The sequence below is a fragment of the Nerophis ophidion genome, linkage group LG04 (assembly GCF_033978795.1).
Source record: "Nerophis ophidion isolate RoL-2023_Sa linkage group LG04, RoL_Noph_v1.0, whole genome shotgun sequence".
Classification (NCBI taxonomy): Eukaryota; Metazoa; Chordata; class Actinopteri; order Syngnathiformes; family Syngnathidae; genus Nerophis; species Nerophis ophidion.
Window position 1 is genome coordinate 41,479,636 of NC_084614.1, and position 16,674 is coordinate 41,496,309.

General features: G+C 38.0%; 1 protein-coding gene across 2 annotated transcripts in view; it reads left to right on the forward strand.

Annotated features, from left to right (window-relative positions):
• The first annotated feature begins 386 nt into the window (after positions 1 to 386).
• The window catches only part of mark4a (MAP/microtubule affinity-regulating kinase 4a), an 89,533-nt gene continuing 73,245 nt past the window's right edge, over positions 387 to 16,674 (forward strand). For both annotated transcript variants that reach the window (XM_061898076.1, XM_061898078.1), the window contains exon 1: positions 387 to 1,017. In XM_061898076.1, the coding sequence (XP_061754060.1) occupies positions 964 to 1,017 (54 nt within the window). In that variant the 5' untranslated portion in view covers positions 387 to 963. The remainder of the gene's footprint in view (positions 1,018 to 16,674) is intronic.

Below are 16,674 nucleotides of genomic sequence, written 5' to 3' on the forward strand. Positions count from 1 at the left end.
TCCCAAAATGCAACACGGAACGACACAGGGATCTTTCATACCGACAGCCATCAGACTGTACTTAAATGTAGAATATATGTAGACTATATTTATACTATTCATATATTATATATATGTCATATATTATTTATTATTATTATTGTTTATTGTGAGTGAACTGTGGTGCTGAATTCCCCCCAGGGATCAATAAAGTACTTTCTATTCTATTATATTCTATTCTAATGGCAATTACTACAAAACTGTCCAGTAACAATGGAACAATTGTGTTCCCTGTCGAGATGTTCAACTTCAAGGTTACCGTTGACGGAGGGGCGGATGTGGTCGACTTAATAGGCTTTTAAGTCTAAATACCCAACCGGATGTTCAGCTTGTGGCTGTCATCGGTGACTTAACGGTGCTGCGCAACACAGCGACAGGAGAATCCAGATTTCTCTCCATTTGGGCCTTTTTTTTCTTCTTTTCTTTCTCTGGGCTGCGTTCCTCGTCAGCTGCTTGCATGGGCGTCGATTAAGTGGCGACCAAAAACAAACGTAAAACAATATTTTTTTTTTTCTGTCCGAGATGACACCGTGTTTGTTCAGTGCGGTGAAATGAGGCAGGGGGCGGACAGTCGCCAGAGAGACGCTGAGCTCCGGCCAAACATTTCTGCATGTTAGCGTACGATTTGCATCATCTTCTCTAGTCGTTATATTCCTATCTTTTTTTTGTTTTGTTTCTGTGTGCAAAGTGCACGGTGGATGGAAGATGCAGCTGCTTTGAGGACAAGCCCCCTCCTTTCCCCCCTCCTCCCCCTCCTCCTCCTCCTCCTCCGTGCATCCATCGCTGCCATGACAGGCGGAGGTCTGCTCCCCACCGCGGCTCGGCCGGCCGGAGAAGAGGCGGATTGATTCGGGGCCGGTGGATCTCAAACGTGAGAAAACGTTGCTCGGCCACCGCGATTGTCACTCAGGGAAGAACGCCAACATGTCCTCTCGATCTGCATTACCGTCTGGTAACGACAGGAGCACTGGAGACCACGTAAGTGCGGCTGCAGCCTGCATGTCATCATATTATATCTGCTGGGCATTTTTTTTTTTTTTGGCGTGCATGCACAAAACCGGCTAACCTTGAGAGTCCGTGCAGGAGATGGCGTGTGTGCATACAAAAAAAAAAGGTTTATATGCGCAGAAAGAAAGTCTTAAAAGCAACCGTCACGTCTTATTTAGAAGGCTGGATGCACATGTGTGATGTCCTAATCACCCCCCTCCCCCTCCCCCTTTTATTTGCTGCTGCTTCTTCCTCTGTGTGCATGTGTGCCTTCTGCTCTAATCGGATGGGTGTGGGACAAGTGCACAGGCCAAAAAAACAAACGTATGTAGAATATGTGGCGTGTTCGTACTCTGAATCAGGGTGGGGGGGATTACTGCATGAAATGATGAGTGCAGGCCATTGCTGCGCATTCTGCTTCGCGCCCAACCCCACAGCCAGTGGGTGTCAGACAGCGCCATACATTCATGCATATGAATATCTATCTATCTATCTATCTATCTATCTATCTATCTATCTATCTATCTATCTATCTATCTATCTATCTATCTATCTATCTAATCTATCTATCTATCTATCTATCTATCTATCTATCTATCTATCTATCTATCTATCTATCTATCTATCTATCTATCTATCATTTCTTGTCTCATGACCTATAACAGTGTTTCTCAAATGGGGGTACGCGTACCCCTGGGGGCACTTGAAGGTATGCCAAGGGGTATGTGAGATTTTTTTTCAAATATTGTAAAAATAGCCACAGTTCAAAAATCCTTTATAAATATATTTATTGAATAATACTTAAAAAAATGTGAATGTAAGTTCATAAACTGTGAAAAGAAATGCAACATTGCAATATTCAGTGTTGACAGCTAGATTTTTTTGTGGACATGTTCCATAAATATTGATGTTAAAGATTTCATTTTTGTGAAGAAATGTTTAGAATTAAGTTCATGAATCCAGATGGCTCTCTATTACAATCCCCAAAGAGGACACTTTAAGTTGATGATTTCTTCTATGTGTAGAAATCTTTATTTATAATTGAATCACTTGTTTATTTTTCAACACATTTTTAGTTATTTTTATATCTTTTTTTCCAAATAGTTAAAAAAAGACCACTACAAATGAGCAATATTTTGCACTGTTATACAATTTAATAAATCAGAAACTGATGACATAGTGCTGTATTTTACTTCTTTATCTCTTTTTTCCAACCAAAAATGCTTTGCTCTGATTAGGGGGTACTTGAATTAAAAATATGTTCACAGGGGGTACATCACTGAAAAAAGGTTGAGAACCACTGACCTATAACTCGGCTCACTTAAAAAAAGAGCGGCTCCCCGAATGGCTCCCTCAGATTCATTTGTTCATTAATCTCTCTATTTTTTAAAAATATGTTAGTGCCACTTTTTATTCTAGACCATTGCTTGGTGTTAGTGTCACTTTTTATGCCAATGAGAGTTCATGGTAATGAATCGTGAGCCATATAAATGAAGCGCCACTTGGTGTCACACGAAAGTGATTTCCACCAGAAACGATGACGCTCGCCTGTATATGATCGACCCATACGGTTGATCATTTGTGACAAAATTATTAAATTAAGTTATCTTTGTCAAACATTAGTCACACTCACACAAAATAAAGTAAGTAAATTATATACAAATAAATTATATCTATAGGCAAATTTGCTATTCTTTATTTTGTATATAGCGATACTTTTTACTCTATTTAGGGGTGTAACAGTACACAAAAATTTCGTTTCGGTACATACCTCGGTTTAGAGGTCACGGTTCGGTTCATTTTCGGTACAGTAAGAAAACAACAAAATATAAATTTTTGGGTCATTTATTTACCAAATATCTAAACAATGGCTTTATCCTTTTAACATTGGGAACACTATAATGATTCTGCCCACGTTAATCCACATTAAACTGCCTCAAATTGTTGCTCAGATTAAATAAAATGACAAAACCTTTCTTCTACATATAAAAAGTGCAACATTGACAGTTTCAAGTCAATTCATCATGCTTAACTTATTACAGCATTTGGGAAGCCTGTAGTTGATTTTTAATATGTAAATGTTATATTTTTGTCAACATGTGATAGCAGGGACCCTGCCATTCAAAACTAGGCTGCTATACTACTAATGATTCATGTAACTATAGCTGAAAAAATAGTAAAATGGCAATAGGAGAGACTATTCATCCCTGAACACCTTGGAGTTCAAGTGAAATAACAGACAGACAGGGCTTTGCTGCCCCTAACACACGCACGCACACACGCACGCACGCACACACACACACACACACACACACACGCACGCACACACACACACACACACACACACACACACACACACAGCAAAATGAGCTGACGTTACGCTAAAAGCTTATTAGCCTTCACCTCAAGCCAGGACTGTGAGCGAGCTGAGCTGCAGTTTAAGTTTCTAGAAGGTCAACGGGCTCATAGTGATGTTAGTAGTAGTTGACTGGTAGGTGTTTTTTATAATTTGGGGAGAGTACGCCGCCGTATGCTCACTGGCTAAACACACCTATCTGCTCGACGCTGAAGCATTTACTACATGCGCTCTGAATATGCACTGCTGATTGGCTGTTATCGCTCTGAATACGCACTGCTGATTGGCTGTTATCACTTTGTATGTAACCAATCAGATAGTTGTGTGTGTGGGACAATGCTGGGTGCTTGGACAGAGGCAGAAGACGCAAAGCAGCTTGTTAAGACTTTAGCTTAGAAACTCGTTCGGTACACCCCCGTACAGAACCGAAACCCCCGTACCGAAACGGTTCATTACAAATACATGTACCGTTACACCCCTACTCCTATACTATATTATTTTAAGATATGATGATAAATCTAATTTTGAAAACCAATTTTACGAACATTCAAACCACAGGCACCTAAAACTAAAACTAAACATTGCCTGGCTTGAAGGGAACCTGTTATTCAAAACCAACCTTTATTACCTATTGTTACCTGTTTTTCTGTATTTAGGATGTGCACAAGTACCCGAAATGTGAAATCAAACCATGGAGGCATTGCAGAGATATTTACAAAACAATCTTGCCGTCCTTCATACTTCGTCCAAACAAGCCGTTTGGAATTTGTCCCATTTGTGATGTTTTTGCCATGAGTAATGTCATCGGATATCTCCATATATGGTAAAGGTTTACCCAAAGAGCTTTGCGTGAGTCCGCCATTGCAGTCCGACGTCAATAAGTCCCTTCTTTTTCTCTATCCTCTCGGCTCGTACAAGTGGAGAATGTAATGACTACCACAAAACGGCACAAGGCTTGAAGATGGTCTGTAAAACATAATCTATGGAAAATTTTGACCAAAGAACCACCATTACATGTTATGTAAACCAGGGGTTCTCAACCTTTCCTTTTATTTTTTTGTAAATGTATTTATTCAAGACATAAACCTTAGTGTCGAATGCAGAGGACAAATTTTGCCACACCTAGTGTGTGTGTGACAATCATTGGTACTTTAACCTTAACTTTAACTTTAACTTTAGGCTTAAGTCAGGCTGATTAGAAAATAAGTACTAACCAAATGTACTGCATAGGAAGAGACTCATGAAAAATAAATGGACATAGATGTTGAGCTCAAATAAATAAACACAAATATTAATGAATATGTTTTCAAACTACACAGTCAATAAAATGAAAGTGCATGTGAAAATACATCTTTACCACTTAACTCGTAATTTTTTTGCTCATCTTAACTTCAGCTCCAGACTTCTTTTTCTTTGATATTGTCATTACTCCCACGAATGGTTGAAAAGTGTATTACAACTATATACGGACCACAAAGTGGCGATCGCCGCCCAACAAAGTGCCCTGGCACTAACGTTACGAAACACTGATTGATACCACAAGGAAATGTTTTAAATGTAGAAAAATATCATAATATAACCCCCATTAAGGGGCACGGCGCATTTTTTTGTTGTTGCAATTTTGCCTATCGCTCACAATCCCTATGGAAAACCAGAACACATTTTTATGAGTTTTTATGCATTCAAATTTCTAACACTAGGCTATTTCTTGGTGGCTAGTAATGCAATCAATCAAAGTTTACATATATAGGCCTTAATCACAAATGTCCTTTAAGGGCTGTTATACTTAATTTACGTTTTGTAACCTGCGTTGTTACCGCGCTGTAGTGATATTGTTATTGTAACTCTGAGGAACTGTTTTTCTAGCTTAGTAACACATCGCCTTGCTAACAGAGACATTGGCAGTCTCACATTGGTGCATCAGCAAGAGGAAAGCTGGCTTCTGCGTCAGCACCTGATTTGCTTACGACTTTGTAATGCACAACACAATGCGATAGGACATCAATCTATACTGATTGAAAAACATGAACAGCCCACATTTCTTGTGTTGTTTGTACACAGCTAGTTTGACAGTGTTTGTAGTTGTAGTTGTACTAACAAGCATCTTGTACAGCATGTATCAAGATCAATATTATAGTTATTCACTCAATGGACAGTTGTCTGTTTGGTCTAGCTCAGTGGTTCTCAAAGGGAGGTACGCGTACTCCTGGGGGTACTTAAAGGTATGCCAAGTAGTACGTAAGATTTTTAAAAAATATTTTAAAAAAAGCAACAATTCAAAAATCCTTTATAAATATATTAATTGAATAATACTTCAACAAAATATGAACGTAAGTTCACAAGCTGTGAAAAGAAATGCAACTATGCAGTATTCAATGTTGACAGCTAGATTTTTTTGTGGACATGTTCCATAAATATTGATGTTAAAGATTTCTTTTTTTTGTGAAGAAATGTTTAGAATTAAGTTGATGAATCCAGATGGATCTCTATTACAATCCACAAAGAGAGCACTTTAATTTAATGATTACTTCTATGTGTAGAAATCTTTATTTATAATTGAATCACTTGTTTATATTTCAACAAGTTTTTAGATATTTTTATATCTTTTTTCCCAAATAGTTCAAGAAAGACCACTACAAATGAGCAATATTTTGCACTGTTACACAATTTATTAAATCAGAAACTGATGAAATAGTGCTGTATTGTACTTCTTTATCTCTTTTTTTTCAACCAAAAATGCTTTGCTCTGATTAGGGGGTACTTGAATTAAAAAAATGTTCACAGGGGGTACATCACTGAAAAAAGGGTTGAGAACCACTGGTGGTCTAGCTGGTCGGGGACATTTTGTTCCAGTTGATTTTGGGTTGGTGGAAAAAGTTTTTACCACTGTAGGGTGTTTTAGAACAAGCAGTTTGTCGCTCATTGTGATTCTGTTTCCTTGAACAGTGTCATCCTCGTCAGATGCAATAATCTTTTCCATTGGTAATAACATTGTGTCCCACTCACTGCAGCAGAAGCACTCCATTTCTGTCAGCATAGCTTCCCAGGCTCCCTATTTACAACCCCAAGTCATGGCGGTCTAGAAATATGGCTATTGAAGCATGCATCATTTTTGTTGAAATGTGTTATTTAGTTTGACCTGTTTCACACGATTTTATATTATTTTGAAATATTATTTTGAAAAAACAATTTTAAGAAAATTCAAACCACAAGAATTAAAAACTAAAAATAATCTTTGCTTTGCTTAAAGTACCAGTAGAGTGTCAACACAAGTTGCCTCTACATTGAAGCTTTTATCATGTATATCTGATGCATGACACCGGTTGCAAGTAAATACAAAACCCAAAATCAGTGAAGTTGGCAGGTTGTGTATATTGTAAATAAAAACAGAATACAATGATTTGCAAATCCTTTTCAACTTATGTTCAATTGAATAGACTGCAAAGACAAGATACTTAACGTCCAAACTGGTTATTTTTTGTCAATATTATTTTGTTATTTTTCGTCAATATTAGCTCATTTGGAATTTGATATCTGCAATATGTTTTAAAAAAGCTGGCACCAGTGGCAAAAAAATACTGAGAAAGTTGAGGAATGCTCATCAAACTTTTAATTGGAATATTCCACTGGTGAACAGGCTAATTGGGAACAGGTGGGTGCCATGGTTGGGTATAAAAGCAGCGTCCATTTAATGCTCAGTCATTCACAAACAAGGATGGGGCGAGGGTCACCACTTTGTGAACAAATACCTGAGCAAATTGTTGAACAGTTTAAGAACAACATCTCTCAACGACCTATTGGACAGAATTTAGGGATTTCACTATCTACGGTTCGTAATATCATCAAAAGGTTCAGAGACTCTGGAGAAATCACTACACGTAAACGGCAAGGCCGAAAACCAACATTGAATGCCGGTGACCGGCGATCCCTCAGGTGGTACTGCATGAAAAACCAACATAAGTGTGTAAAGGATATCACCACATGGGCTCAGGAACACTTTAGAAAACTACTGTCAGTAACTACAGTTCGTCGCTACATCTGTAAGTGCAAGTTAAAACTACTAAGAAAAGCGAAAGCCATTTATCAACAACACCCAGAAACGCTGTCGACTTTGCTGGGCTCGAGCTCATCTCAGATGGACTGATGCAAAGTGTAAAAGTGTTCCGTGGTCTGACGAGTCCACATTTCAAATTGTTTTTGGAAACTGTGGACGCCGTATCCTCTGGACCAAAGAGGAAAAGAACCATCCGGACTGGTAAAGGCGCAGAGTTCCAAAGCCAGCATCTATGATGGTATAAGGGTGTATCAGTGCCTAAGGCATGGGTAACTTACACATCTGTGAAGGCACCATTAATGCTGAAAGGTACATACAGGTTTTGGAGTAACATATGTTGCCATCCAAGCAACGTCTTTTTCATGCTTATTCCAGCAAGACAATGCAGAGCCACATTCTGTAAGTGTTACAAGAGCGTGGCTTCGTAGTAAAAGTGTGCGGGTATTAGACTGGCCTGCCTGTAGTCCACACCTGTCTCCCTTTGAAAATGTGTGGTGCATTATGGTGCGTAAAAATACGTCAACGGAGACCCCGGACTGTTGAACAACTTAAGTTGTACATCAAGCAAGAATGGGAAATAATTCTACCTGAAAAGCTTAAAAAATTGTGCCAACTTCATTGGTTTTGGGTTTTGTAGATATGATCGAAATAGTACCAATCTCACGTAGATTAGAGATAATGAGCTAGCTAGTCACGTGATCGCGTCGCGTAGAGGTAGGGACTGCAGATCCCTACCCAACCAACAACAATGCACATCATGCAGAATTTGTGAGAGCCAACGATTACTTTGGAAAAATTATGATCCAGAAACGTATATTTTTGATGCTGAATATAAGGAGGATGATCTACTAATTTTAAAAGCTCTGCTAAACAGATCCAGCTTTAGTGAAACACTAAGCATCATGTTGCAGTATTGCTAAGTGCTAAACAAGAAATACAAACTACGAACAAAATAAAACAATAGTTTACTGTACAATGTCTGCTATTACTTCGATGACGACTGATAGGATGTCCATATTGTCCGTAACTTGGCTGCTATGTCAGCGTTCCTGTTCTGTTTCCCTGTTCAATGTTTGTCTAATATTGAACGGAATTTTGCTATAAACCTAAATCTATAAAGTATCTATCTTTTTATATATTTCCGTTAAGAATTAATCAAGTTGCACACAAATGATTAACAAGGAAAAGTCTCCCTGCAGACACTGTCTTCAGTTGTGTGTGTTTTGTCTCAATATCCATACATTGACTGTCATAGATGAAGAACTTCTAGATTCATGGCCAAATCCTCATAATATTCAGATAAGAGACATGATGTCTTGATTCTATTATCCAAAGAATAGTGCTCGATACCGTGGTAGAGCGCGATATATAGGTGTGGGAAAAATCACAAGACTACTTCATCTCTACAGAACTGTTTCATGAGGGGGTGCCTCAATCATCAGGAGATTTCCTGATGATTGAGGGAACCCCCCATGAAACAGTTCTGTAGAGATGAAGTAGTCTTGTGATTTTTCCCACACCTATATATATATATATATATATATATATATATATATATATATATATATATATATATATATATATATATATATATATATAAGGGGTGTGGGAAAAATCGATTCGAATACGAATCACGATTCTTACGCTGTGCGATTCAGAATTGAATCTCATTTTTTTTAATTGATTTTTTAATTTGTTTTTTATTTTTTTATCAATCCAACAAACCAATACACAGCAATACTATAACAATGCAATCCATTTCCAAAACCAAACCTGACCCAGCAACACTCAGAACTGCAATAAACAGAGCAATTGAGAGGAGACACAAACACGACACAGAACAAACCAAAAGTAGGGAAACAGAAATTAATATTATCAACAACAGTATCAATATTAGTTATAATTTCAGCATCGCAGTGATTAAAAATCCCTCATTGACATTATCAGTAGACATTTATAAAAATGAAAAAAAAGAACAATAGTGGCTTACACTTGCATCGCATCTCATAAGCTTGACAACACACTGTGTCCAATGTTTTCACAAAAATAAAATAAGTCATATTTTTGGTTCGTTTGATAGTTAAAATAAATTTACATTATTGCAATCAGTTGATAAAACATTGTACTTTACAAATATAAAAGCTTTTAAAAAAAATCTACTACTCTGCTAGCATGTCAGCAGACTAGGGTAGATTCTGCTGAAATTCTATGTATTGAATGAATACAGAATCGTTTTGAATCGGAAAAATAATTTTGTTTCAACAACACTCAATAAACGTTTGGGAACTGAGGAAACTAATTGTTGAAGCTTTGAAAGAGGAATTATTTACCATTCTTGCTTGATGTACAGCTTAAGTTGTTCAACAATCTGGGGTCTTGTAGTCGTATTTTAGGCTTCATAATGCGCCACACATTTTCGATGGGAGACATGTCTGGACTGCAGACGGGCCAGGAAAGTACCTGCACTCTTTTACTATGAAGCCACGCTGTTGTAACACGTGGCTTGGTGTTGTTTTGCTAAAATAAGCAGGGGCGTCCATGATAACATTACTTGGATGACAACATATGTTGCTCCAAAACCTGTATGGACCATTCAGCATTAATGGTGCCGTCACAGATGTGTAAGTTACCCATGCCTTCGGCACTAATGCACCCCCATACCATCACAGATGCTGGTATTTGATCTTTGCGCCTATAACAATCCGGATGGTTATTTTCCTCTTTGTTCCGGAGGACACCACCTCCACAGTTTCCAAATATAATTTGAAATGTGGACTCGTCAGACCACAGAAAATTTTTCCACTTTGCATCAGTCCATCTTAGGTGAGCTCGGGCCCAGCGAAGCCGGCGGCGTTCCTTGGTGTTGTTGATAAATGACTTTCGCTTTGCATAGTAGAGTTTTAACTTGCACTTACAGACGTAGCAACCAACTGTAGTTACTGACAGTGGTTTTATAAAGTGTTCCTGAGCCCATTTGGTGATATCCTTTACACATTGATGTCGGTTTTTGATGCAGTACCGCCTGAGGGATCAAAGGTCCGTAATATCATCGTTTACGTGCAGTGATTTCTCCAGATTTTCTGAACCTTTTGATGATTTTACGGACTGTAGATGGTAAAATCCCTAAATTCCTTGCAATAGCTCGTGGAGAAATGTTGTTCTAAAACTGTTCGACAATTTGCTTACAAATTGGTGACCCTTACTCCATCCTTGTTTGTGAATTACTTAGCATTTCATGGAAGCTGATTTTATACCCAATCATGGCACCCACCTGTTCCCAATTAGCCTGCACACCTGTGGGATGTTCCAAATAAGTGTTGGATGAGCATTCCTCAACTTTATTAGTATTTATTGCCACCTTCCCAACTTCTTTGTCACGTGTTGCTGGCATTAAAATTCTAAAGTTAATGATTATTTGCAAAAAAAAAAATGTTTTTCAGTTTGAACATCAAATATGATGTCTTTGTAGCATTTTCAACTGAATATGGGTTGAAAAGGATTTGCAAATCATTGTATTCCGTTTATATTTACATCTAACACAATTTCCTAACTCTTTTGGAAACAGGGTTTGTATATATATGTATATATATATATATATATACATATATGTGTATATATGTGTTTATATACTGTATATATATGTGTGTATATATATATATATATATATATATATATATATATATATACATATATATATATATATATATATATATATATATATACACACACACATATATATACATATATATTAGGGTGCTACAGTATACCAGTACTAATAAAGTACAGTGGTACTAATGAATTAAAAACAATACTGCCTTTGAAAAATACCGCACGGTGGGCCGGGCTCTGGGGTTCCTGTTGTTGGCCGGCTTGGCTGCGTTGGGCCGGTGGCCCCTGGTACCCTGGGCGCCACACCTGCTGTTTGTGGGTTGGGCTCTCTGTGTGGCTGGGGCCATACTGTGGCTCCCACACACTGGAAGTCAAACATATTGCACATACAAATACACATACAAACACAAACCCCGTTTCCATACAGTATGAGTTGGGAAATTGTGTTAGATGAAAATATAAATAGAAAACAATGATTTGCAAATCCTTTTTAACCCCTTATTCAGTTAAATGCACTATAAAGAAAATATATTTGATGTTCAAACTCATACACTTTATTTTTTTGTTTCAAATAATAGTTAACTTAGAATTTCATGGCTGAAACACGTGCCAAAGTAGTTGAGAAAGGGCATGTTCACCACTTTGTTACATCACATTTTCTTTTAACAACACTCAATAAACGTTTAAGAACTGAGGAAACTAATTGTTGAAGCTTTGAAAGTAGAATTCTTTCCCATTCTTGTTTTATGTAGAGCTTCATTCGTTCAACAGTCAGGGGTCTCCGCTGTCGTATTTTACGCTTCATAATGCGCCACACATTTTCTATGGGGGACAGTTCTGGACTGCAGGCGGGCCAGGAAAGTACCCACACTCTTTTTTTAATGAAGCCAAGCTGTTGAAACATGTGCTGAATGTGGCTTGGCATTGTCTTGCTGAAATAAGCAGGGGCGTCCATGAAAAAGATGGCGCTTCGATGCCAGCATATGTTGTTCCAAAACCTGTATGTACCTTTCAGCATTAATGGGGCCTTCACAGATGTGTAAGTTACCCATGTCTTGGGCACTAATGCACCCCCATACCATCACAGATGCTGGCTTTTGAACTTTGTGTCAATAACAGTCTGGATGGATCGCTTTCCTTTTGGTCCAGATGACACAATGTCAAATATTTCCAAAAACAACTTGAAATGTGGACTCGTCAGACCACAGAACACTTTTCCACTTTGCATCAGTCCATCTTAGATGATCTCAGGTGTAAAAAAAAAATGTTTATCAGTTTGAACCTCAAATATGTTGTCTTTGTAGCATATTTAACTGAATATGGGTTGAAAATGATTTGCAAATCATTATATTCCGTTTGTATTTACATCCAACACAATTTCCCAACTCATATGGATATGGGGTTTGTACTCACATACACACCGTTATTCATACATACATACATACATACATACATACATACATACATACATACATACATACATGCATACATAGATACATACATAGGTACCTACGCTCCCACATACATACACAACTACAGTACATACCTACATACTCAACGTTCGTACATTCACACGCACATTCACTGTACAAACATACATGTACACATACTGTACATATACAAGTACATATACATACATACACTCATGCACATAATCACGTTTCATCAAACATATATTCATGTTGTTGCCCTAGGGTAAACTGAGCAACACATGGCACACTGACAAAGCTGAACCTATTGTTGCTATAACAGTATAGGTTGCTTCTCTTTCTTCCCCTCCATTTTTCTGCATTCTTTTGTTTCTCTAGTTATCATTATATTTATGTATTGTTTCATTTGAACAACTGTATTGTTGATAATAAAGGTAAACTATTGGTATTGTTCATTATCACTAGCGCTATTTCTATTGGTATTTGTATTTCTCCGTTTGTAGTGTAATAACACTCATGGTCATTTCTGTATTATTATTTATTTCGCTAACTGCTTCTTTGCTATCACTTTTACAATCATATATGTACATATCGTATGTGCTGGTGTTGTTCTATTGTTGTTGTTGTTGTTGTTTTTGTTGTTATTGTTGTGTTTGCTGTTGTTGTTTTTGTCTCTTTGTCTTATCCCCCTTTTATCCCCACAATTTCCCCCTCTGTCTTCCTTTTTTACTCTTTTTATCCCCTCCTGCTCCAGCCCTGCTGCACCAAATGATAATATAAATACATTTAATAGATGCAAATACAGATAAAGCAACAAGAAAAGGATCATACACTTCTCTTTTGTAAAGTAAATCTGAACAGCCGATATGGGCATCTACATCAACTATATGATTTGCCTGAGAAGCTGGACAGGACAAAAAAAAAAAAAAAAAACTTTTCTTTTTATCCGCATGCTGCTGTGGTGCAGCATTGACATACAGACTGTGTGTGTATATATGTTTGTATGTATATACACACACACAAACACACACACACACACACACACACACACACACACGCGCGCGCGCGCGCACACACACACACACGTATATATACACATACAGTACATATATATCCATAATGTATACATATGTACAAACCCCGTTTCCATATGAGTTGGGAAATTGTGTTAGATGTAAATATAAACGGAATACAATGATTTGCAAATCCTTTTCAACCCATATTCAATTGAATATGAATATAAAGACAACATATTTGATGTTCAAACTGATTAACATTTTTTATTTTTTTCAAATAATCATTAACTTTAGAATTTGATGCCAGCAACACATGACAAAAAAGTTCGGAAAGGTGGCAATAAATACTAATAAAGTTGAGGAATGCTAATCAAACAGTTATTTGGAACATTCATCATGTGTGCAGGCTAATTGGGAAAAGGTGGGTGCGATGATTGGGTATAAAAACAGCTTCCCAAAAAATGCTCAGTCTTTCACAAGAAAGGATGGGGCGAGGTACACCCCTTTGTCCACAACTGCGTGAGCAAATAGTCAAACAGTTTAAGAACAACATTTTCTCAAAGAGCAATTGGCAAAAAATTTAGGGACTTCAACATATACGGTCCATAATATCATTAAAAGGTTCAGAGAATCTGGAGAAATCACTCCACGTAAGCGGCATGGCCGGAAACCAACATTGAATTGCCCTGAATTTCGATCCCTCAGATGGCACTGTATCAAAAACCGACATCAATCTCTAAAGGATATCACCACATGTGCTCAGGAACACTTCAGAAAACCACTGTCACTAAATACAGTTTGTCGCTGCATCTGTAAGTGAAAGTTAAAGCTCTACTATGCCAAGCAAAAGCCATTCATCAACAACATCCAGAAACGCCGCCGGCTTCTCTGGGCCCGAGATCATCTAAGATGGACTGATGCAAAGTGGAAAAGTGTTCTGTGGTCTGACGAGTCCAAATTTCAAATTGTTTTTGGAAATTGTGGACGTCGGTGTCCTCGGACCAAAGAGGAAGAGAACATCCGGATTGTTCTAGGCGCAAAGTTGAAAAGCCAGCATCTGTGATGGTATGAGGGTGTATTAGTGGCCAAGGCATGGGTAACTTACACATCTGTCAAGGCACCATTAATGCTGAAAGGTACATACAAGTTTTGCAGCAACCTTTGTTGCTCCAAATGTTGTCATGGACGCCCCTGCTTATTTCAGCAATACAATGCTAAGCCACGTGTTACAACAGCGTGGAATTCGTAGTAAAAGAGTTTTGGTACTAGACTGGCCTTCCTGTAGTTCAGACCTGTCTCCCATCGAAAATGTTTGGCGCATTATGAAGCATAAAATACGACAGCGTAGATCCCGGACTGTTGAACGACTGAAGCTCTACAAGTTCTATTTTGGTTTCATCTGACCACATGACATTCTCCCAATCCTATGCTGTATCATCCATGTATCCATTTTGGTACAAACTCAACTAATCGTGTTTGGAGGAAGAAGAATACTGAGTTGCATCCCACGAACACCATACATACTGTGAAGCATGGGGGTGGAAAGTGGACACATCATGTTTTGGGGCTGTTTTTCTACTAAGGGGACAGGACGATTGATCCGTGTTAAGGAAAGAATGAATGGGGCCATGTATCTTGAGATTTTGAGCCAAAACCTCCTTCCATCAGTGAGAGCTTTGAATGGTTGACCAAATACTTATTTTCCACCATAATTTACAAATAAATTCTTTAAAATTCCTACAATGTGAATTCCTGGATATTTTTTCACATTCTGTCTCTCACAGTTGAAGTGTACCTATGATGAAAATTACAGACCTCTGTCATCATTTTAAGTGGGAGAACTTGCACAATCGGTGGCTGACTAAATACTTTTTTGCCCCACTGTATGTATATGAATATTAAGAGTATGTGAAAGTTCAACTCCTTCCTTGTTTACTTCTGTGACGACCTCTTTCAAGCTTTATAATCAATCAGAAATATCATGCAGCTTGAAGTCAAACATGGATAACTGTGGAGTGTTTCGCATTTTTCCCTTCATGTCTTGCAATGGATTTAAATGGGTGTGATTTTCATTTTTTATGCTGATTGGACGTTCTTATGAAAAACACCCTGCCCAGCCAGATTGTTATTTTAACTTGTACCGACTCAAATTGAAGACCCTGGCGGGCCGCACTAGGCCCACAGCTGTATTTGGGACACACCTGACTTTTTGCAGTTTTTTTGTCTTATGTACTGTGATTTTAAAAAAATACTTAAATCCGCCGTTCATTATTATTAGTGAGTAATGTTACTTTTAAGATAGGGAAACTTTTCCTGACTTTCCATAATTTTCATACACCAACATAAGATTAAAATCATGCATAAAATGAGTTGCAATGTACAAAACATATAGTATAGAAAATCTATCTATCGATATAATTTAATGCGCATTATCGATCATTCATAATGTCCTACTGGCCCCTATCTGTTTGTGAGCAAAGCTTTTAGCATACAGGATTGGTTAAGACATTATATCCCTGTGCATGTGTGTGTGTTTACAAGGTGCACGATTGATTATAAATTCCGATTCAGTCTTTCCCTTAGTATAATCTGCCTTCATCTCTCCCCGATGACGTGATGATGGCAGATAAGCAGCAGCGTAAATGTTGTTGCCCCACCCGACACAGGTGAGGCTTGTATATACAAGTGCTCAGGCCTCCAACTCTGTAAAAAGTCCCCATTCTGCTTTGGATTTGCCACTGTGTGATCAGAGGGAGATGATTCCAAAATAGGCTCTATAGAACAGGAATGACAATGCACGAAGGAAGGACTGTCTGAGGGTTTGCATTAAAGGCGGCTGTGTTTGTAGATGTGAGTGTGCATGCTTGTATGTGTGTGAACGTGTAGATAGCATGCTGGGCGAGTGGAAGTGTGATGCCTCAGGGCCTAAAACCGGCTCCGTTTTTTACAATATAACCTCCTTTTATTTGTTAGTCTCTGTCCACCTCAAGCACTTATCTCCCTAACATCCTGGTTCCTTTGCCTCCTGGTTTTAGCTTTTGTTTACCAGAGTCTGACTGTAACACACAACTAGGCTTTACGTGTGTAATTCACAACCCCCTCCCCTGTTCTTCTTGGTCTTACTGATTGTTTAAAAAAGAAAACTGCACATTTTTAGAAATGTTCCCAATGTATGACAAAAGC